This window comes from Brachyistius frenatus, unplaced genomic scaffold (genome assembly GCF_029030835.1).
Source record: "Brachyistius frenatus isolate BFR_SWC_R1_liver_20210118 unplaced genomic scaffold, ASM2903083v1 Contig_198, whole genome shotgun sequence".
NCBI classification, from domain to species: domain Eukaryota; kingdom Metazoa; phylum Chordata; class Actinopteri; family Embiotocidae; genus Brachyistius; species Brachyistius frenatus.
The window spans coordinates 390,934-414,629 of NW_027210797.1; the positions used below are offsets into that span (position 1 = coordinate 390,934).

The 23,696-nt window shown below is 41.6% G+C and overlaps 1 protein-coding gene across 1 annotated transcript in view; it reads left to right on the forward strand.

The window, feature by feature from the left end:
- The window catches only part of plxnb1b (plexin b1b), a 110,275-nt gene that overhangs the window by 45,460 nt on the left and 41,119 nt on the right, over nt 1-23,696 (forward strand). Inside the window, exons 3-5 of the mRNA XM_069718751.1 lie at nt 8,937-9,018; nt 12,259-13,429; nt 18,570-18,752. Coding sequence (XP_069574852.1) covers nt 12,269-13,429; nt 18,570-18,752 — 1,344 coding nt within the window. The 5' untranslated portion in view covers nt 8,937-9,018; nt 12,259-12,268. The remainder of the gene's footprint in view (nt 1-8,936; nt 9,019-12,258; nt 13,430-18,569; nt 18,753-23,696) is intronic.

Consider the following 23,696-nt stretch of genomic DNA (forward strand, 5'->3'; position numbering starts at 1 on the left):
TCAGTGGTAGTGGAGCCATCGTCTTCCTTCTGAAGTCCATCACCATCTCTCTGGTCTCGGCCATGTTCAGAAGCAGCTGATTTCTACCAGCCCACTCCACAAAGTCATCCACTACTGCCCTGTACTCCTCCTCCCGTCCATCTCTTATCCACCAGTGTCAGTGACAGACAGAACAGTTCCCTGTGGGGCTCCCGTACCACCGACCACCGTATCAGACAGCACACTGCCCAGTCGGACAAACTGTGGTCTTCCTGTCAGGTAGTCGGTGATCCAGGAGACGGTGGACGTGTCCACCCCCACCACCCGCAGCTTCTCACTCAGCAGCAGTGGTTGGATGGTGTTAAATGCACTGGAGAAATCAAAGAAAGTGATTCTCACCGAGCCACCGGTTCCGTCCAGATGTGACTGAGTTCATTGCAGCAGGTAGATGATGGCATCGTCCACTCCCACATGAGGCTGGTATGCGAATTAATTGCGGAGGGTCCGGTGATGATTTCACCTGTGGTCTGAAGTGGCCCAAGACCAGCCTCTCCAGCACCTTGATCACATGAGATGTGAGGGCAACGGGTCGATAGTCGTTGAGGCCAGATGGAGTCGTCTTCTTAGGAATAGGTACCAGGCACGACGTCTTCCACAGCACCGGGACTTCCTCCTGCTTCATGGTCAGGTTGAAGAGGTGTTGCAGGACCTCAGACAGCTGTATGGCGCAGGTCCTCAGGACCCTGGGGCTGATACCGTCAGATCCTGCAGCCTTGCTTTGGTGGAGTCTCTCCAGCTGATGAGGGCTGTGAACTAAACCTGTTGAAGAAACAGTTTAGCTCATTTGCCTTCTCCAGGGAGCCCCCTGGTTGCCTCTCTCTCTCCTTGAACCCGGTTATCTCCTTCATTCCAGTCCACACCTCCCACACGTTGTTCTGCTAGAGTTTGGCCTCCAGCTTCCTCCTGCAGGAATCCTTACACTCCCTGAGGTTCTCCTTCAGGTCGCACTTCACACTCCTGAACTCATCTCTGTACCCAGACCTGAAGGCTGTTTTCGTCTTATTGAGAAGAACTTTCGGGTCCCTGGTGATCCACGGCTTGTTGTTGGGGAGGCGGTGTACAGTCCGGGCTGGCAAGGTGATGTGTTCGCAGAATTGAATGTATTCTGTGATGTAGTCTGTCATGCTGTTGATATCCTCCCCATGTGGTCCACAAAGCACATCCCAGTCCGTGGATTCAAAGCAGTCCTGCAGGGCATCATTACCCTCCTGTGTCCACCTCCTCACAGTCCGTTTAGTATCAGGCTGCCACTGCACCAGATGGATATACTTAGGTGTTAGCAGGACCACGTTGTGATAAGACCTACCAAGGGAGGGAAGGGCAGTAGCACTGTATCAAGTACCTCTTCCAATGGAATTTTGTCAGTGAACTGAATTTGAACCCCAAATGCCCCTGAACGGGGACTCTATTATCCCACCAGTGGTTGACATATTTCTCAGCTCTGCCACCTGCCCGTTTCTGTAGGTGCCTGTATGATTACTGACCTCTGACGGCAAGTGTTTTGCATTACAACACATGATGTTAAAAAGGCAGTGTATGTTTTTGATGGTACTAAAAATGAAGTTTGTTTTTTCATGATATCTGAAAACAATGATACCAGCTCTAATTGATTCATAAAATCCCAAAACCGATCTTTTAATGTGCTTTTTACAGTCTATAGCCTTATACTGTGGATGCATGAAGCTTTAACTATGTTCATGTCGCGTGAGCAGCCGCCTCACGCAGCAAGATCTGGCCCCGTGAGGTATTAAAAACATGGCGGACGTGGTTCTACAGAAGGCGTCGGCAAGTTTAAAGGCAGATGTTTGAGTGCTTTTTGTATTTAAAAACTTTGAAGACAGTAAAGAGCAAGAAGCAGAATATCTGTGCAAGATATGCAAAATGAAGGTGAAATACTGTGGAAATACCACAAATCTCCAAAACCATTTAACAAGGCATCATCCAGATGTTATCTGCAAAAAGTTTGGAGCAAAAACGAACCCCACTGGAGAGGGCATTTGGGTGTAAGTTCCCATCCAATTCTCCACCTCCCTAAACAATAACGAGCAAGTTTTATATTCAATGATAACCAACCTTACTTTATTATGCTGATATAACTTAAAAGACTAATGCAGCTTGATTTGAGTGTTTGCTCATGTTGCAGAAGTGAACACTTCATCAGTACTGATAATAAAGTATAACTGACTAATTATCTGTAATTTGGGTTGTGGTAAAATTATCATTTTGTTTAAAAACTTTAAAATCTTACATTTGATCTGTCTGTGTACTTTTGAATGGATGGTAATTGATATAAGGCAGATCCTAATTAAGATGTAAACCTTAATTGAAGTTGTAGTTTCAGGAAGAGAGAGAGAGAGAGAGAGAGAAAAAAAAAGTTAAAATAACCATATGTTGGCTCCAGTGCTCCAGAATAAGAGATATGACTATTAAATCATAAATCCTAAATTTGCATTCAAATTAGATTTTTGCCTTTGTAAAATATAGTTATTGTCCTGCCATCTACTGACTGGATTAGAAGTTTGCGGTCTGATTTGTTGTCATTTGACTGGAAGATGAGCCTAAGACGGCACTGAAACGAAAGTCATAAATTTTGCAAAAATACCTGCTGTGTCTGACATCACATCTAACTGGGTTCAAGAAAAAGGCAGCCTTTATATGCAAAGCAACATGGATTTATGGTGAGAGCAGAGGGAAGCACATGCACGCATTTGGTCAAAGGCCCCTTGAGCTTCAACCAAAAGCAGAGGTGAGCCCTGAGACCCGGATATCCGTCCTCTTTTGTATCCAGGCTCAGTTTCTGTCACCCCAAGGTGGTTTCTTCAGGACCATAAAGTTTAACAACCATGGGAACTTCCTTTTACCCACCCAGCGACAAGTGGTTGATCACTGAAACATGTCCAGAAAAGCTCACCGTCATGTCATGTCATTGAGGGGCTTCAGCCCTTAAATGGACCTGAAACCTGCAAACCCAGGGACTTGATTTCTGGAAGGACTATTCTGGAACAGTGCGCAGGGTAATGATTCCCCTCCTTGTCTTCCCCCTTCTTATCCTCACTCACTGTGAAGTTCATCAGTCGGGGGAGGAATGTGTTATTTTAGATGGGCGGCAATTGTTGAGGGTTTATCTATAAATAACTTGTTGTCAGCCAGCCAGCAAGCCGGGCCTGTTCAGTCCCAGTACTTGCAGGCCAACTAATGCAGCCACTGTGAGCGAGCGGCTGAGTTATGACACAGTAAGACCTGCTACTTTTGCTCACCCGCACGTGCACAAAAAGAGAGAGAGAGTGTGAGACCCATTCACACTGAGAATGCCTTAGATAAAACTTACAGGAAGAATGTCTTTCGCTTTTATCTTTGATTTACACACACACACACACACACACACACACACACACACACACACACACACACACACACACACACACACACACACACACACACACAAGCTTGTCCTAATAAATTTACACAGCTCTTACAGCACAGCAGTAATAGCGTCGGTGTAGTCGAGCACTGAGCTCTCACAGCCACAAAAGCATCCTTTGTAAATGGCGTTTGTTGATGTAAAGGAAATAACTGATTAGAGAGGGCTGTGTTCTCTCAAGTGGGGGTGTGTGTGTGCGTCTGTGTGTTTGTGTGTGGGTGGGGCATTTTGGAGTGTATTTCTTTTTTTCAAGTGTATAGAGGAGGACTTCTCATGATATGCTTTGGTGTGTGCTCGTTTGTGCCCATTTATGTATTTACGGTCACGGGCGTGTCACTCTGGAGAAACTTGCTTTATTTGCCCTCTCTTTTGTTCTGCCCATGAGTGGGCGTTGAAAGGGACATTACTGGTAGGGACTGTAATTAATGGCCACCTCATCCTCCTCTTCCTTCACTCCCTATCTCTCTGGCTTATTATCATTAGTCACATTCCATCAGTTCTCGGTGGGCACTGAGGCTTGCGATCACTCCTTTGTTGCAATTTCCCTCGTTGTTTCCCCCCTCTTTTCTTCCTCACCCCCTTCATCCCATTTCACTATTGTCTCCCTGTAACCCTGTTCCCGTCCACTTATGTCACTGCCAGATTTTTCACTTCGAATATGCTCTGTCCCTGGTATTGTCCTCCTCTGTCTCCCTTGGCTGAATGGAAAATGAGCGAAAGGCTGGAATCAAAGAAGCGGATGATCACTTAATTAAATATGCCTCTCAAGAATGCTCTTGTTGTTTTATGGACACTCACAGATTATGGTTTGTCCAACAGATATTCTACTCTGATGGTCCTGTTTGCCACAGGGCCCACAACTACCTGTCACCTTAACAATACATTAATACAAGTTAAGGAGTTTATGATCCCAAACCTCTCCTTTTTGAGAACAAGGCTCCCACTCGTTTTTGCTAGCACCATATTTGGCAGTTCAACATATCAAAACAAATCCGGGTAGAGTGTCGAAGCTTTGTTAAAAACCAACCTATTCATTCATCATTTGTCATTTGATTGACTGGCCGGACATTTTGCTACGTGCTGAACCCTAATGACATCCTGATGAGTCAGCACTGCCACCCGCTCACACACACACACACACACACACACACACAACACAATAGTGTTCACCCAACACCAATCACCATCCTCAACCGGCCGTGTCGCACTATAGGGCAACATTGCTAACATTTGAGAATTTATAAATCCGCGTTAGAAACGATATTCTTTTTGTTTTTCCCCGCTAACCGTTTTGGTAATTTGGGAAGAAAAAAAAAATTGTCATTGAAAAACTAAAATGTGAAATGGAAAGTTTTACTGAAAAAGAAAAAAGTCTATAATTCTAATTTGACTAGATATAGCAAGACTTTTCATGCTATCTAGTTCTCGGTGTTCTCAAAATGAGACGGTGTTGGTGGGATCATGATGCTTCTTGTGTCCTTCAGTAGTAATAACAGTAGTGCTTTACTATATAATGTGAATATTACCATATAATGGTAGGTAAAAGTACAAAAATACTAGACATCAAAAGACAATAATGAGAGAGGTTGAAACACAATCTCCCTAAAACAGCATAAATGCAATTCTGAAAAAAAAAGTGTCTTTTTAATAGAGATTAAAAAGAGGAAATGGACAAACCCCACATCAGGTGCCCATTTTTCTGTTTTGAAACATTATTTTGACTACCAATAGAAGCAGGTCATTACTGCTAAGTGTCCATAGAGTAATAAAGTGAATTTATTGCAAAATGCAGGTTGTTCCTGTTCTGCAAGCTATAAAATGTCAGTTATCTTAAAAGGTAACAAATTGATACTCACATTTTGTATCACAACAGCTTAAATTCAACAGAATGTGCATGCTTTTTTTTTTTTTGTACGCATCTCTTTTCATTTTCAATTCGGGGGGGGGGGGGGCACTGCCTACTGCAGTGCACGTGACTCGTGTGTAACCAACGTGGTTTAAAAAGTGTCAAATAAAGCTAACCTATGGCCAGGGGGCGAGTAAAGGTTTATGGAGGGCAGGTGGGTTGGTCAGGCACTGGCCCACTCAGGCCAGTAGCGACCAATCAGAGTCTACAGTGTGAGCAAGTTTTAGATGATGTTGTCAAAACTTATCGTGGTTCGCTACAATGCATTTGGGAAGAAAGAAGTGCTCCACCGCTCCACCCCTCTCAGACTGATCATCCCTGACAGCAGAGTTTACACAATAACTCGCTGCGCGGACATGTGCTTTTGAGCGCATTATTATCTTATTTTCGGCCACACCTGTCAGTTACTGCAGTAACTGAGTGGAGACGAGCTGTTTCCCATTTTTTTTGCAGACCTCAAACTATACCTGCCGTACCCGCGAAGCGTTTAGGGAACCTCCAGTAAATTATAGTTTCCACTGATATTTTGCATCCGAGGCATTTCGGGGACGTCTGTAAATTTTCATCTGCAGAAAAGTAGTTAGCCACACTATGCCGAACAAAAGTATGCGAGTCCCTGCACACGCATCAGTCACGGGTCACTCCACCCACCACCACATGGTTATTCTCAACCTAGGGTAAACACTGAAATCTCTCAGTATTGTGTAGGTTTTTGACACAAGAGTTTCTTATTATTCACTGAGATGGTATGATCAAAAGTTCTGTTCTGATATTATAAATGAATAAATCACCAAATTATGGGGAAACGTTATTTTCACTTTTTGGCCGCTGGGCCAGTGAAAATATTCGAGGGACCAGTAATCCTCTGACCTACTCGCCAAGTGGGTCAGTGAGGGGGGGAAAAAATGTTACGTCGAACCCTGAATGCTATTTTCCTAATTTATGTGCACCGTTTCTTTTCTGCTCAGTGTGAGAGTCTCTGCTGTGTTTTGCTGGCACGTTGCAGGTTGCACTAGCCACAGTCCTCTGATCTCTTTGTGTTTCACGAAGGGCGGAGCTCAACCTCTGCTGCACTGACACGATGCAGACCAGACGCAGGTGAAGGAGAGCGAGGAGGTTGTCCAGTCTTTAATTGATCGCGTTGATAGCGTCGTTCTCTCTGACAGGTTAAAAAAACAAACCAAAAAACATGGAAAATGACTAAATGGATCATCAAATATACATGGGGCGGCCATCAATATACCTGGGCAGCCCGCTCAAGTAAGTCTGCATATTGTTCGAACATTCTTGGTCACTTGGAAACGGGTAATGCGCTACTGGTAGCTTGCGAGCAGTGCGTAGGAGAGCCCTGTTCTAGTGTGTTTGAAACTCTGAATGAAGTTGAGTCTGACAGGATTATTCACTGGAGTAATGGGGGAAACCTTTTCTGAATGAAATCGGCCTGGAGTGACAGCAGCCCAGTTCACTGTATTTTTGACTATTTCACTATATTGGTTGAAACCGTCTACGAGTTAACATGCCAGTTATTCCTGTCTCTGCTGCATTAGGTTCCAGACTAGTGCTTTCTTAGGATTATCTCCACAGGACTGTAAAGCACCTTTCTGCCTGGGACATGAAAACCACAGAGCTCAGGGCTTTGGACTAAGTAATTAATACTTGCTTCTGCCACCTCCTGGCCTTAAGGGAGTCTTTTTTTTTTTGGTTTAGATTTGATTATTTCAGGCTCTCACCAAATCGTAAATCAGTGTGCTTGACCTCTTGAAGTCTGCTTGTTTGGAATAAAAACTAACACCCTAAGGACCGGACAACATACTTGCTTTCCAAGTTGACAGCAATTGTTTGTAACTTAAAATTAAGTCCTTTTGTGAGCATTGGCAGAACGTTTGCCTGCTAATTAGGAACAACTGGGGCGCTCTGAACTTACGAGGACCATGGCATTCATCATTTATAAGAACACAAGTGCGAACAAATCTGTTTTAAAATCGCATCATAAATTTGACGTAGACTTTTCTTAGGTCTTCTCTTAGCAACAAATTTAAGAACAAATTTGAGGAAGATGTTGTTAAATGAGGCCCAATGTTAATATTTATGGGCAGAACACCCAGGCATGAGCAGAGCAATGCAGTGTATGCAGTTGAGAGCTGCAAGGAAAAGCTGCACTCATCTGGGGAAACATAACAACTGCTTCACAAGGTTATAGCACAACAAATGACAGCCAACTCCTCAGGATAGGACTCAGCAGTCCATTAACATCTGAAGGGCAAGAGACACTCACTTGAGCAAAACAATGTACACACTTTGGCCAGGGAAGACCAATGGTTTGAAAGAGGAATTAAAGAACACATCGATGTCAAAGTGAAATAACCATCTCTGAACAGAGGAGGTTGGCTACGACACCACTCGTCAACCACTTATAAGGAAATCCTGACATTCCTTCCCTGGAAGCTCAACACTTATTTTCACCAGGACTATTGTGACCCTGAACAACCTTAAACGACTCATTTTTGCACAAGAGATTTAAACATCTTAAAAAAAAATTGCAAAACAAGTCCAGTCGCTTTCGGTTAACACTTAGACCGACAATGACTTGGGTGAATGAGAATTCTCACAAATATATGCTCCAGGAAATCGTTGTTTTTTTGTCTTTGGCCTCTTGCCAGGCCTTTACCCTCATTCCCACATACAGGGGATTGCCACCAACAAAGAAAGCTTTATAATGCTCTTAGTATGGCAGGGAAAGAGGTGTGTGTGTGTGTGTGTGTGTGTGTGTGTGTGTGTGTGTGTGTGTGTGTGTGTGTGTGTGTGTGTGTGTGTGTGTGTGTGTGTGTGTGTGTGTGTGTGTGTGTGTGTGTGCATACACTGGGTGAAGTTTGGTCTGCTCAGTGAGATGAATAGTGTCCTTTTCAGTCTTTCTCTTTCTTTTCCTAACTTCCCGTTTGGATAAGCTCACCGCAGATCTGCCTGAACTTGTCACAGATAAGCTTCCTTATGTGCCAGCGATGAAATGTTGGGAGGTTGTGGAGGAGGGGTGGATAGAAACGAGGGGGTAATAATGAGGGAGAGAGATGGTTTTTTTTGTGTGAAATGAAATGGAAAATAAGAGTTTGATTTAGCAGTCATGAACTTGAAGAAACATTTTAGCATTGAACAAACCACTGATTCAGAGACCAGTCGGGTATGAAACTTGTGCCCTGGCAACGAGAGAATATTGTGTACTGGGGCCACTGAAAGACACTCTTGGACTGACACTATTTGGCTGTAGGTTTTTTTTTCACATAAAAACGAATGTAATCAGTCAGACGTAGGTCTGACAGGAATATCAGTGGGAATTAGCTTTCCACATTGTCAGGTGGACTTTAATGATGCCAAAAAATACAAAGTGTTTGAACATTAGAGTGTGCACTGACACAGCACAGTGGAGATGGGTCTGGTTATGCGAGACCAGCAAACCCACGTCTTTGGCCACGGCAATGTCCATTAAATGTCATTTCTGGATTTGATGCTGTAAATCACATTGACTGTTCAAGAGTAGATATTACTAATGTATTTTCTCTTTCATTTGTGTTGTAGGTTTTGTCCTGAAGGATGTGTTTTTGAACCCGAGCTGCTGGGAGGACAATATACCTCTGTAAAGTACCACTGGAAACAAATGGTGAAGAGCTGATACTCCAGATAGTTTCTATTTGACATGGTGTGAGCCATGGTGGTCGTGAAACACGGCTTAAGAGGGTCTGTGCACATGAAACAAACAGTTTTATCATCATTTACTTGAAACTGGCTAAAGTAAGAACCCTGATTTCACTGTCTACCTGGGCTCTAAAGTGCGAGTACTTCACGTGTATTTGCCCCGTAAAATACGTAGATATACGAGAACCAGAAAACTATTTTATGAGCGCAGTTGGGGAAAAATTACAATCTACAATAATCTTTTGTTGCAAATGCACCGTGAGCAGAATGTTGAGTGGTAATGTTACAGCCTCTTACTGGTGGTTGCACATACACTGACCACCGGTATGCTAATTGAATAGCCTAAAATATTTATTTGTTTAGAATTACCCGTTTTTACTAGCATGCCAATACTTGACATTTCCTGTAGCTGCTTTACAGTAAAAGCCTCAGACTGGTTTGCCAAGGGAAAGGTTTAAATATGAAACCGCAGCCTTTGCGTCCAGGTGACCATGGGGCCAATGCCGGTTACAATGCAATGTCAGTATTTTTAAACTTGTTTAATGCTTCAAAGGCCTCGTTTAGACCTGGTATTAACACGTATTTTAGGTAATCTGATAAATACATCAGTTTACACCTGGAGTTTGAATGGGTCTCCACGTTTATCTCAAGTGACCACTTGTGATTGGATGTTACTTCCCTGCCCTATATTTAGATAAATCCATCACACAAATATACGAATGCGAATAAATGCGTAAATGTACAGCATGTTCATGTAGAGCTACGTGGAGAGAGAAGAGTTAAAGCAACAAGCATTTAACAAAATGAGACATCCTTGCTTACTCAAGCCTCAATTTAAGTGTCGTCAGTTAGCCTGCTTATGATGAATTTCACATCTGTAAATTATTCTTGTCTATCACAAATTATTTCATACAACATTTGAAGTGCTCTTAAACAAATACACCAAAATCACTTATATTCCAACACCACTCCTTTTTCTATATTTCCATTCAACTTTGTTGTGAATAAATGTTATGATTACGATGATGATTTAGATCTGACCTAATATACTGCATTTAAGAAATAACATCGCCAAGTTGTTTCAAATTATTACAACAGCATGGATGCAGCAAATGCATGTCACACCAGATAGAGGAAAATAATCTGATGAGAAAAATTGATTGAGTGGCTTTATAGTGTCAGGGTCCAGTTATTTGTCTTGTTTCATTTTGTGCTCATAATATACAGCAAAAGTTGAAACTCATTCCTTAAACTTAAATGTTTAAAAACAGTGTTTAAAGTTATCAACCTGAACCCTGTCAGGCTTGATCCGAATACATCGATAAATAGACTGTGCAAGTCTTCCACAGTTGTTGGCTGAGGCAAACTAAATAAAAAAATAAAATAAAAATAGTACCACAAAAACCTAGAATATAGCACCTAGAAGTTTTTATGCCATAACAAATCACTCAAGTTGTGATTTACATGCATATTTGTCCAAACCCTTGTATATGTTGTTATTCTAAAATGTGGATGGTTCACATAAAACTTAAGTACAATCCCCACAATTTTTGATGGACAGCCTGGGGTAATGTTACCAATTTAATACCTGCCATAAATGTAATCAATCTCCCCTTCTGCTTCTTACTTATGGTGTTGAATAATGGATGAAAAATAATATTAACAATTTTATCCTATTTGATATTTGAATTTTTTAGCAAACATCTTTTGTGAGGTCACAGTTACATTTAACCACCAAGTTGTAATCCTTTCATCTCGAGTCCAAGGGAATGTCTGTAGCAAATTTTAAGGAATTCCCTCAAAGGGGTTCCTGAGATATCACATTGCGAGGAATGGGACTGACCGATCCGATGGTCAGATTGACGCTCACCGTTGACTTTTGATCACCAAAATCTACTCAGTTCATCTTTTAGTCAGAGTGAATGTAAGTGGTACATTCAAAGACTATCCCTAAAGGAAATCCTAAAATAGTGCGTAAAAAGAACGATGTGAGGTCAAAGTGACAGTGCTTTCGAACCTTTGACCGTCAAAATCAAATCATTGCATTTTTGAAGCCAAGTGAACATTTGTGCCACATTTGAAGACATTTCCTCTTGGTGTTCTAAATATGTATTGTGCTCACGAGCATTGCTTAGCATGATGTGACCTTGACCTTTGACCCCCAAAATCAAATGAGTTTATCCTCGAGTCCAAGTAAATATTTATGCCACATTTTAAGACATTCCCTCAAGGTGTTCATGAGATGTTGCGAATGGGCAGATAGGACGTGAGGTCATAATCACCTTGACCTTCGACCACCAAAATCAATACGTCATCCCTGCGTCACATTGAATTTTTGAGCCAAATTTGAAGAAGGCCCCTCAAAGCATTCCTGAGATATCGCTTTCACAAAAATGGGAAAGATGTGAGGTGACAGTTACCTTAGACACCCAAAATTTAATCACTTCATCGTTGGTATCAAGTGAATGTTCTTCCCAAGTTTGAAGAAATTCCCTTAAGGCATTCTTGAGATGCTGTGTTTACGAAAACAGGATGGATAGATGGATGGACATACAACCCTAAAACACAATGCCTGAATCATGAAGGATATTTTTCTTTTGCTTGAGCTGAGGATGTCAGTTGAGTCGGTGGTCCTGTAATGTGGCTATAACCAGTTTGTGTTCACATTGCTAAAATAATGTGGCTATATGTGTCTCAGACCACTTTAGAATGTGGTCTGAGCAGATGTAATGTCAATGCATCTTCAATGTGTCTTATCTCACACCTGCACATGTCCACTTGTGATCCCTAACCCAGGATGGATGTTAATGCCAGGTGTGAACTGGGCTAAAAGTTGTTTAAATCTTTAAAAAAACAAAACTTTAGAGAGCTTTAGAAACCTGTAGCAATATTCATTTAAAAAGCTGTTTTAACATTTTAGCATTTTAAAAAGCTGTTTCAATGATATCCAACTGTTTTCAAGCCTGTTGGTTCAGATTTTCAAAACATGTTTCATTGTGTCCTGTGATGGACCGACAACTTGTCCATGGTGTACCCCACCTTTGTCTAAAGTCAGATGGGATAGTACCCACCCAAATTTTGCTATTTTGGGGATCTGTAATGTAATTTATGTTTCGACATCTGTAAAAGTAAAACCTTTGGCAAACCCTGTTATTGTTAATGCAGATGTTCTTTCTGACATCCTGTATTGTCTTCTCTCCCTCAGCTCTGCTACTATGCCTCCGGGGATGGTGTGTTGTCTGTCCATGTCAGCAGTCCAAACACTGCCGTTTCTCCTGCTGCTAGCCATTGGTTGGCCCTTTACTTCGTTACCCAGTGGTGTTGTCCAAGGATCAGACTCCTTCCCCTCTGATCTTTATCCCACTTTTATCCGTAATGACACAGTCTTTGAGCACCTGGCCCTGCATCCTGACCCCATTGTGGGTCGGGTCTACGTCGGCGCCCAAGATCACCTGTTCCAGTTGGATAAATTCCTCCAAATTGAACTCCAGGATGACACCGGACCTGTCATAGATAGCCGGGAGTGCTTGCCTCCTGTAACAGCGAGAAACTGCCCTCAGGCGAGGGAAACCAGCAACCACAACAAGCTCCTGCTGGTCGACCCTTACTCAATGGAACTCATTACTTGTGGCAGCATCAACCAAGGAATCTGCCAGAAGCGTAATCTGGATTCCGTGGATACAGTACTTTTCTCCACTGAGAGGCCAGTGGATACTCAATATGTAGCCGCTAATCACCCCAACGTTAGTACCGTCGGGCTTGTGGTCCGCTCTCATCCTGACAGGCAGCCAGTGCTGTTCGTAGGGCGGGGTTACACCAGCAGCCATCCACCTATTTCCACACGAAACCTTGCACAGGAACCTGTCTTTTCCTACGAGGAGACTGCCAAGTTGGCCGTGGCTGGCCGTCTGTCAGAATACGACCATCATTTTGTGGCCTCCTTTGCCCACCGTCATCACGTGTACTTCCTCTTTTACAGGCGGGACCTAAAGTCACAGTCTCGCGAGTACCGTACCTACGTCTCTCGTGTATGTTTGGATGACCAAGCCTATTACTCTTATGTGGAAGTACCCTTGACGTGTCGTTCCAGGGCAGGTAAAATTTACAACCTCCTGCAAGCCGTCCAGCTTGGACTCTCCAAGAATGGTGTAGGGAGCGAAAGCGCAGAGATTCTTCTTGGCGTTTTCTCCACACGTCTGGCTTCATCAACTCGGCCCAGTGAGGACTCAGCCCTTTGCATGTTCAATCTCGAAGATGTGGACCGCAGAATCAACTCTACCAGGGACATATGTTACACACAGATGGGCAAAGAAGCAGGAGTGGAGGCAGCCTACATCGAATACGAAGTCAAATCCAACTGCGCCAACCTGCCAGAGGTGAGAGCAATAGATTGAAAAAATGGTTTCTCTGCTTACTTACTGTTATTTTATTCAAGTGTGAGTAAATAAGCGCAATCCATAACATGCTGACTTGCAAGTGATAAACCAACAGGGAACTTCAGATTCGTAGTAGTTGACTTAAGATTCATTGTAACTTTATGGTAGGCATTTAGTTGACTCTTGATTTCCACTCAATGGTGTGCAAGGATTTTAGAACTTAGCTAACCAGAACAAACTTTAACTGTTTTTTTTTAATTGTTTTTTTTTTTATACAACACAGATGAGTCTTGCACATACAAATGTATGCTCTTGGGCTAAAGAAGTTCCTGGGCAGGAGCGTGAAGAATACATTTATCTTAACCATAGGAAATTATTATTTAAGAAACACATGAGCAATGATGCTTAGAATTTGTAAAAAGATTACTTGTATATAGGAAAACTAACCTCCTTGTATTGGAGAACCCATACTTCCTTCAAAAGAAGGAAAAACGATGTATGCAGTTGACAACTGCTAATCCTGTTAAAAGTCAGAATTTGGTCTTAATTGGTGACTAATTCAACCTGGAAAATAAAAGATTTAGGTACATTTAGGTTCATGTAGTATGCAGGACCATACAGTCAGAGAACCAGTTACCTGTTTTTTTTTGTAGTTTGTATAAAAGCTGATAGTTGTAATGTTTATCACATGCAATGTGTATGTTGTGGCCTGGGGACCTATGAAGTGTGTTTTTAAAAAAGAATAGTTTTTAACAGCATAAAACCATAAACCTGGAATTATTTCTTATTTTAAAGAATGTTTTTTCCTCTTCTCGCTTTCACTAAATTATACATTAGTAAAGGACTCTCCAGTCACAATCACTCAGTGGTGCTGAACAAGTAAAAGTGCTTTACTCAGTCGTGTGACTTTGTCTAATTGCACGTTTGTGTGGCAAGGTGTTACTGAAAAGAAAAATGACTGCCTGCTAGAATAGTAGTGGCCTTGTATTGTGTAGAAATGTAATTTGGGAATAGTAAGATTTTTTTTTTCTTCTCTTTGTGTTGTTTTACATTGGAGTATAGTGTTTTCTTTCTCCTGAAGGGAATATTCACATAGAGATAGAAAGTGAACAGTGTGCTGTCTGGGGCTGATCTCCCTCCACCAAAGTTTATGACAAGGGGTGAAATTTAATTTAATTTTTTTGTAACTGAGAAATGCAATGTTGTGGAGGAGAGACTGAACAACAGATCTCAAAATACCAACATTAAAAATCCTGACTTAATTGCATGGTAACACCGATATTTGGGACTGTTTGAAATCTCCTATTATCTCTTTTTTGCTTTGTTCAGTATGTAAGACTCTTTAACCTGTGCAGACATGTGCAGACATGTACAGCAGATTGGCTCAAGGGGAAACAATAGTGCAGGTGGTGTAATTTAATTGAATTGTTGGTCAGGGAGGGATTGATCAGCGGCATTAACCGTACTTAGTGGAGTGGATTTAGGGCTAATGTTTAACAAGGCTTGACAAGGACAGATAAAGGCACAGGCAGAGAAGATGCTCTGAAGGAGAGAGGGAATAAGAGATTGGCGGATAAACACGCGTAGTACAGGGCAGGAAGTAGATGGAACGGATAGAAATATATGGTTTTCAAATTCAAGTACAAACAAGACTAGATTAACACCTAGTATATAGAAGGATTAGTGCTGGATGGTATGACCAGAAGGTTGGCTGTTTCACTGGATATCAGTTTTTTTCATGCATGGATGTGATTTTTCTACATGGCTTAATTTTAATTTTAGTATAGAAAATATACTAACATTTTAATGCCATCGTGTACATTTTGCACACATGAAAAAAGATTCGATGCGAGTTATTATTATCTTCTTTGACTTGGTATTCTGCAAAATACATATTAGACATTGCAATACATTTCTGTGCAGTCTTTTCCTTAGCAGTGCCGTGTTTCCTTTGCTGTTGTGTACACATGACAGAAGCGCTCATTTAAAGGTGTACTTCCTGTCGTGGCAAGAGCTATTGTCTTCATAATGCACTATGCCTGAATGACGAAAACTGGAGCACGGTGACTATTTGCTAACTGCACAAGACATACCTCGAATCCATGGTTTTAATAATTGGTCTGTCCACATCTTTTCTCGAATGTCTTTAGCGATAACGTGTCCTTGTAGGTAGATTGTTACTGCATCCATAACGGTGCTCCACTGTTTGATTTCTTTGCCTTTTCAAGTTATGTCTGACTCTTTGGCTGCTGTTTCATTCCTGCTACTGGTTGAAGTGGCCTCAGATCTGATGGCCGTAATCGCATACAGTCTTGTTATTCTAACATTTGTTTTTACCGAGGTGAGGAAGTGAGTTTCTAATCTAAGATTTAACTAAAGGCAACTGGACTTCTTTTAGTTTCCTTAAGATGTTTCGCCTCCCATCCAAAGTTTTCTTTAGTTATTATTGACTGGAGGGGCGTTCCAGGTTTTAACTTATTGTGAGGTTGTTAACACCTTGAGTCCTTGATGGTCGTTTAGGTCACATGTGGGACCCACCTGTTGATTCTGTGGATCGATAATGGTGTAATTGGGTTTCAGGTCATTGACTCAACTGGCCATCATGTGAGTTGTTAGGGTCCTGGTGTGAATGGTTATTAATCTTCCTTGCCAGCATCTGTGTTGCGCTTGTGAAGCGTTTGTTTTTGCTTCCTCACTGTACAAGTCTGGTCATTCCTCACAGCAGTGAACTGTGTACACTATATTGCTCTGCTTATGCTTGGGTGATCTGTCCCTGGGGTGAACAGGCTTCTGCCTTAGAGTGTCATTGGTCTTGAAATGTACCAGGATGCCATGTTTGATAATCCTCCTGAGTTTTTTTTTTAAACACTCCTGCAACATAAGGAATGGCTATTCCGTTTGTTGTCTTTTTTCTGTCTGTCGGTTCTGGTTTCTTTTCTTGGTATGGTTGAAGGCCCAGTTAGGGTTACCACAGGTTTTAAAGATGAGACCATGGTTTCTTCCAATGTCATTTCACTTTTCACATGCATTCCCAACATGGAAGCAGAAAAGGCTGTAAGAAAACCACTGTTAAAGGACAGCACCCTGGTTAACAGAACTAACCTCTCCCAAGACCAAATGTATGCCCTGCTTGACCTCTGCCTGACCACCACTTATTTCCACTGCAATGCGGGATGACATAATGTGGAAGCCTTCATGAAACATGTGAACACAGTGGACAGCAACATCAAGTTCACCCGGCCGGAAGTCAGAGGAAACAGCCTAGCCTTTTTGGACTGTGGAGTGCACACTGAAGACGACAGAAACCTCATCATGGAAAAATACAGAAAGCCCACACACACACACACACACACACACACACACACACACACACACACACACACACACACACACACACACACACACACACACACACACACACACACACACACACACACACACACACACACACACACACACACACACACACACACAGAGCACACACAGAGCACATAACATAACATAACATAACATAACAGGGAGTTATCAGAAACCTCCACCCAACTGGGCCCACTAAAACAGAGGGAAATGAAAATAAGCACATCAGGGAAGCTCTTAAAACATGTGGTTAACCAAACTGGGCTTTCACCAAAACCAAGAAAAGAAACGGAATAGAAAGAAAGGAAAAGGACAGAAAAACAGTGTCATTCCCTATGTTGAACAAAACAAACACTGCATCCCTGTTCATTTCAAGCAAAGGAAAGGAAGCCATTTTTTTGTCAAACTGCAAAGATTGTCACTGAACACAAGAGGTGATGTGAGACACCACTTATCAGCCACTTAGAATGCAGTCCTGATATCTGAGCCAAGGAAGATCACAGGCTCTTACTGGCTAAATCAGCCAGTGATATGATGGCATCTAAGCTTCCAGGCCATATTTCTTGGCTGGAGGTCTTGGCTTCCTAATTATTTCAGTGGTCATAATGTTGTCTTGTGCTATTCTTAGCTTGCACTCATATCTACTCGTTTTCCTGTAATAGTTGGGTTCTCATAATGTGGACAAAACAGGCTGTTTAAATTATTCTTCACTCTCTGTAGTTAACATTTATCAATTCTTACTGATACTTTAATGTTTAGCCATGTTTTTACAATCAGCTTTAAAGTTCTGTGCTGTGGTGAAATCGGGAAAATATCTTGACTGTATTGCAGTTAGGCTGTATGTGTCTCGGTGATAAAAGTTCAGCAGTGCTGGCAGAAAAGGAGACTCTTTTTCTTAAGTACAGGCAAAATAATGAGTCCATTCATAACACCACACCAGACAACAGCCTGCAAGCCATAAAAACAAGTAGCCGTAATGGGCAAGGCCCTCGGGTTCATTGCCCCTACTTCCTAGTGTAGAAATGACCAATGATGAAGCAATAACCCTGCTTTTAAACATCCTTATGGAGAAATAAATTGCCTGGAACGGGAGAAAAAGAGCCCTGCCACCAGTCCCTGCTGCCAAATTGTTCATGTAAAAACAAAACTTGTGTGAGCTTTAATGTCCCGAGTGTAGAAAGTTGCTGGACTCTAGTTATAGTTTTTCTCCCAAACTCCAACCCCTTCACGGTAAATAATTCAGGGATTTTACCGACCACTATTTTAATCAATACGCTGATTGAATGGGTATTTGATTTATAATTTACACTAAGGTAGTGTTATAACAGCTGGCAGCTAACGGTCAGTCTGGCACTGAATCCTGCTTGCCTATTAGCATCGGCACATGTACAAGCTGTTTGTTTGTCTGTTTTAAGTCATGGCTGAAAAATGACCTGTTTTCTCTAGAATAAAAGCACCAGGTGTTCCACTTTGATTTATTTCATTTTAACTGTACTTTATTTACCTTTATTGTGACAGTACTTTATTTAACTTCTTAAAATTATTCAATTAATTTTTTATTAAACAGCGGTTTGTTTAACTTTAAATCATAACAGTACCTCATTATGCTTCATTAGAAAATGTATTTTATTTACTGCTAGCTTACTTGCGGATAATTTAAAAAGAAGTCACTTTCATGTGTTGTTTATTCATTGTAATTTAATCTTCGTCTTACTTAATCATGGCACGTACTATTAACTGTACACTGGCTTTCTGCCTTTCTCTGCTGTATCTTCACTGTTAGAATACCCTGGACGCATACCCGTGCGGCTCTGACCACACCCCCAGCCCAATGGCCAGTCGTATTGCTGTGGAAGTCGAGACCATATTGGATAGCCCATCTGCCCGTCTCACCGCAGTGGCTGTCAGTGTGAAAGTGGGACATACCATCACCTTCCTGGGAGATTCCAAAGGAAACCTGCACAAGGTAACACACCGGCACTGATTTTTAGGGCATGCACAGACAGGTTCACAGAATACTGGTCAACATCTCTTCAGACACGCGCACATAAAATCATTCACAAGGTCCATTTTGTGCATGCGCCAACTGATGTTATGCAGAGATTGTGGTGTTATTTCTGGGAAACTGAGGTAATAGTCTGGCATGACTGATTGCTTGTCTTTTTGCTATTCACCTCAGACTCTGGCCACTGTCTGTCCTTCTGCCAGGCAGTGGAGGTCAATAATAGTCATTGTGTGTCGAGGCAGGCCGGCAGAACTCTGCATCGCAGTAATAATCTCAAGAGCAGAGCCTTGGTCCTTGTAGAATTATGTTGTTATCTAGTTGTTTGAAGAATGTACCAATATTTTATGTAGATGGTTCCATTGTAAATGACAAGAACATAGACCAATAATTGTAATAATTGTTATCTATTTGTCTGTCTGTCTGTCTGTCTGGCTGTCTATCTATCTATCTATCTATCTATCTATCTATCTATCTATCTATCTATCTATCTATCTATCTATCTATCTATCTATCTATCTATCTATCTATCTATCTATCTATCTATCTATCTATCTATCTATCTATCTATCTATCTATCTCTGTCCGTCTGTCTCACACACATACACTTGAAATGATGAGTATTTTTGTGTGCATTAACAAAAAAAAAAAAACGCAATTTATTTGTAAATCCTAAAATAGATTTTCAGTTCTTCTGTGTATTTGTTGATAATGAGACTCATCTGACTCTAAACTGTTGTGGAACAGTTAGAAAGAAGAGAATAGAAAGATAGAAAATCAGAAAACGCGAAAGGAATAACTGTTTTTTGTGATTATATGCATCAGCAGCTAAGCATATGTATTTATTGGGAACCATAAAAGTACAATATGCATGTATGTATATTTGGCTTGTTAATTAGAAAAACTGGGTATTTATTGTATCTATTTATAACTTAACTTAGGAGGTCAGTGAAAAGGTATTAAGGGAGGCCCCTTGATATAGGGAGTTTACAGATCGTGAGCTTTTTCCACACAGTTTGTCCTTTGTGTCATTTTTCTTAATGGTGGCTTGTGGTTGGGGCCCCTTTACAAGCACAAATAGCACAATGGCCGCTATTAATGTATTTTTACACAGTTACGTCACAGACCCAGCTAAACCTCGAGCTGTACATCACTGTATCCAACGTAATGAGGTCCATACTTTGGTTGTGCACTGTCATCTCTGACTGACACACACATTTCCTTACAGAGAGGCTCATTCAGAATTCTGCAGACCTATCACTCCTAACAGCAGACAGTGTCATTGTCACTGTCATTAATGGACACATTGTCAGTCTGTGCCCTCCTGCCTGTAGCCACCAACCATGAACATTTATTTTCAAACTTCAGTCAAATTCAGCTTTAACTCTTAGCCTATGTGTTATATTCGTAAAAGATGAGTTGTGCAGAGAACTGTGGTGGAAATTTTAAATGAAGATCGAGAAAGTGATGGTTGTCTTGGAGAATTTTTATTAAAGACTTTGCAAAGGGGTCAAATCACACAGAGAAGAGCTCTGTTCAGTGTGAGTGACCAAGAGGAAATATCAGACCGTCAGTATTATACTGCGATGACTCCGCCGTGTGGCGTCACGCCAGGCGCAGCGGCATAGAAACCAGAAACGACACCTGTCTATATCAGACTGAGGAGAAGTCTGATGCACTTCCTGTTTTTGGCATAAAATGCAGTGTCATAAAGTCACATAGAGTACAGTGTATCAAAGGTCAGAGCGTGTCAGATCAGTAAATATCCAATGCAGATCTCAATTAAGTAAAAATACTTTCTTAGGAAAGCAAAATACAAAATCTTAGACAAAGAATCCAAAATTTCAGACAGCAACTTTCTTTTTTTCCCCTCCTTTCTTTCCTATGTGAAAGAAAATATTATTTCTATTCTCTATCTTTATTTATAGTGTGAAGTAGTATATTGTGCCCTCTTTTGGCTGTTATGATCAAAATGTGATCAGAAATTGTAATAAGTTTTGATGAATGAGACAAAACTAAACCTTAACATTTTTTGTTTTGTTTAAACAATATATATTCAACTAGGAGAACACTCAGAAAGAGCAGGTCTCCGCAGGGCCAAAAGTCCACTCTTCTGTGATATGCAAATCTGCAAACACAAGTACTGTGTATGACTGGATATATCCAGAATAGCTCTAATGTTACAATTGTATTGGTTCTGGTTCTCCCCAAAGTAACCAGTGTCCCCGAGTGCTCCAAAGTTGTATACTGGCATTTGGGAACACCGTGACAAATTCCAGTGAGCCGCTGCATCAGTGGGCCAGCGAACCATGAAAATATGCAAAAAAAAGTTTTCACCCCCTCCGTCTCTCTCTTTACCGGCCCTCTCCATGTGCTTGTACTTCAGGATGTGCATGAGAGCGTGCTCTGGGCCGAATTCCTTTCCCAGCAAAGGTCTATCGCTCCGTAACGACCGCTTGCTGTAAAGTTTCAGCAAGTACATGTATGTTCCGGAGGATAACTGATATCTGTGGAATGTAGATAGTGATACGAAGTCTTCGTATTTCTAGAGTGGCCTATGTTTGTGGCCGCTGAAATCGACTACAATCTACTGGATTTTAAGATGTATGGTATTTAGTAGGGATGAGACGAGTGCTCGGCTGAAATGAGTATCCAGTATGGATATTGTACTTTTGGCGAGTACGAGTAACATCCGAGTAAATGTGCCAATATCCTCGCGGACGCAGGCTTCCAGCGGACACGAGCTGTGTTTACACATCGAGGCCAGCTACACGCCGAGGCCCCGCCTCCTCGTTTACACGGACTGATGCAGCTCTCGTCACAGGCACACATGCTCCACACTGTCCAGGGTTTCTGGTTCATTTCTGGCATCGGCTTGTTTTAATTAGGTTTGTATAAAACATCTTAAGCCTAGTTATTTGGAGAACTTTACTCTCACAGGACGAGTCGCAAGTTGCAGCTCTACCAATTTCTTTCCCCCTCCCATCGACTCGCTCCTACCTCGTTAAATGATCTTTAAGTCTGGAATTTGGCTGGTCAATTCAAGGACGTTGAGAGGCTTGTCTGAAAGCCTCTTCAGTGGTAACATTAGCTGTTTGCTTCAGGTCATTATTGTGCTGAAAGGTGAATCTTTGCCCCAGGTTCTAGACTTTGCGCTCTGGAGCAAGTGTTCTTCAAGGACATCTCTGTATTTGGCTTCATTAATCAATCAGTTCTCACTTGTCTCCCTGTCTATGCTGCTGTAAAGCACCCCCACAGCATGAGGCAGCCGCCACCACCGTGCTTCATAATAGGGATGGTAATATTGGGTGAGGAGCATTCCCTGGTGTTCAACAGATGTTTTGCCTTAAGCTCTGCCCAAAGAGTTCACTTTTTGTCTCATCAGACCAGAGAATATTTTTGCTAATTCTTGCAAAGTTCTTCAGCTTTTTATCAAACTCCAAGCAGGCTGTCACATGCATGTAGCTTCCATCCAGTTGCTCTTCCATAAAAGCTTGATTGATGGGATGCTGCTGCGATACTTTTAGAGCTCTATTCACTGTGTACGTTGATATTTTTTTAGCCATGTTAGCAGCATTGCTTAAAGGTTTGTTCAGACACACTTGTGTGATCTCTTGATATATGACTGCCTGACTCTTGTACATTTGGTGTTGATGTTCTCAAAGTGTATTCAATAGCCCCATCTGTACCGATATTAGCTGAGCTAGCTAGCTCTATGGCTTCAAACCTAATACATGTAAGTACACAAATTCAAATGGAAATGCCAGGACCTGAATTTTATTTCCCTGCATTAGCTATTCGTATTGACACATGGATAAGCCGTTATAGCTGCAGTTATGCTTCAGCTTCTACAGCAGGGCTATTCAACTTGAACAATAAAAGAGCCAAATATGAAAGCCTTTTTTACAGTACATGTACTGATGATACGCATATACCTAGTAGTAGCAGTGGACTAATTTCACAGTGTGTTATTAGTACTTTTATTTTAAGTATAGGACCTGAATACTTCTTCCACCACTGGTGACATGTACTAATGACCTATAGCAGACAAACACAGTAACCTTTGTTTGGTAAATTGCAGTTGCTGTAAAAAAAAACAACGAGAACTAAATGAGGGTATTCTGCTCTTGAGGAAACAGGAGCCACTATAGGGGGGAGTCTAATTCTTGAAACCTCACCAGTCTTATCAACTATTGCATAAAGACACACTGCTGACCATTCAGGATTCCACCTTTTAAATGTTTGTTTTGTTGAGGTCAGCTCGGTGCATAACGATGGAAGAAAGAAGGATTTGTGCGGAAAGCATGCGGTGGTTGTTATGCAGCTCTCATTTTAGCTTCGTGTCTTACAATTCCCAATTCTCTTTTGACATTCGTGTTGTATTTTATTTTATTTTGGATAGTTTGTGATTTTTCCAGGGTTGACAAATAAAACGGTTAATGGCGCCATTACAACTAGTCACTGGCGTGTGTCACACTTTGTTTACTTGTTAGAAGAGAGGAATGCCATTTGGTGGCCTGCTTCTCTCTTGCTCTCTCTCTCTATATATATAGCTATATATATATATATATACACACATATTTGATGTACTCTGGATGGACAGTCTGTGATTAAAGAGCTCTGGGATCAAAGCATGTTGGATTGCAAAACTGGCCTCAACTCCCCCACATACCTGCATGATTGGATTTGCATGGCACCAGCGAACCATATCAGATTCATCCCAGCTTTCAGCATCTACAACTGCACACAATCCATCACTGAATCGGACTTTATTTATACAGCATCAAAGTGCATTACAAGTGACTGACAAAATGTAGGATGTTAAAAACACTTATGCTCAAACATACTAACCCCCCCCAAAATTTTTTTTTAATTGAATAAGACAACAATAAAAAAATGGGGAGTAAA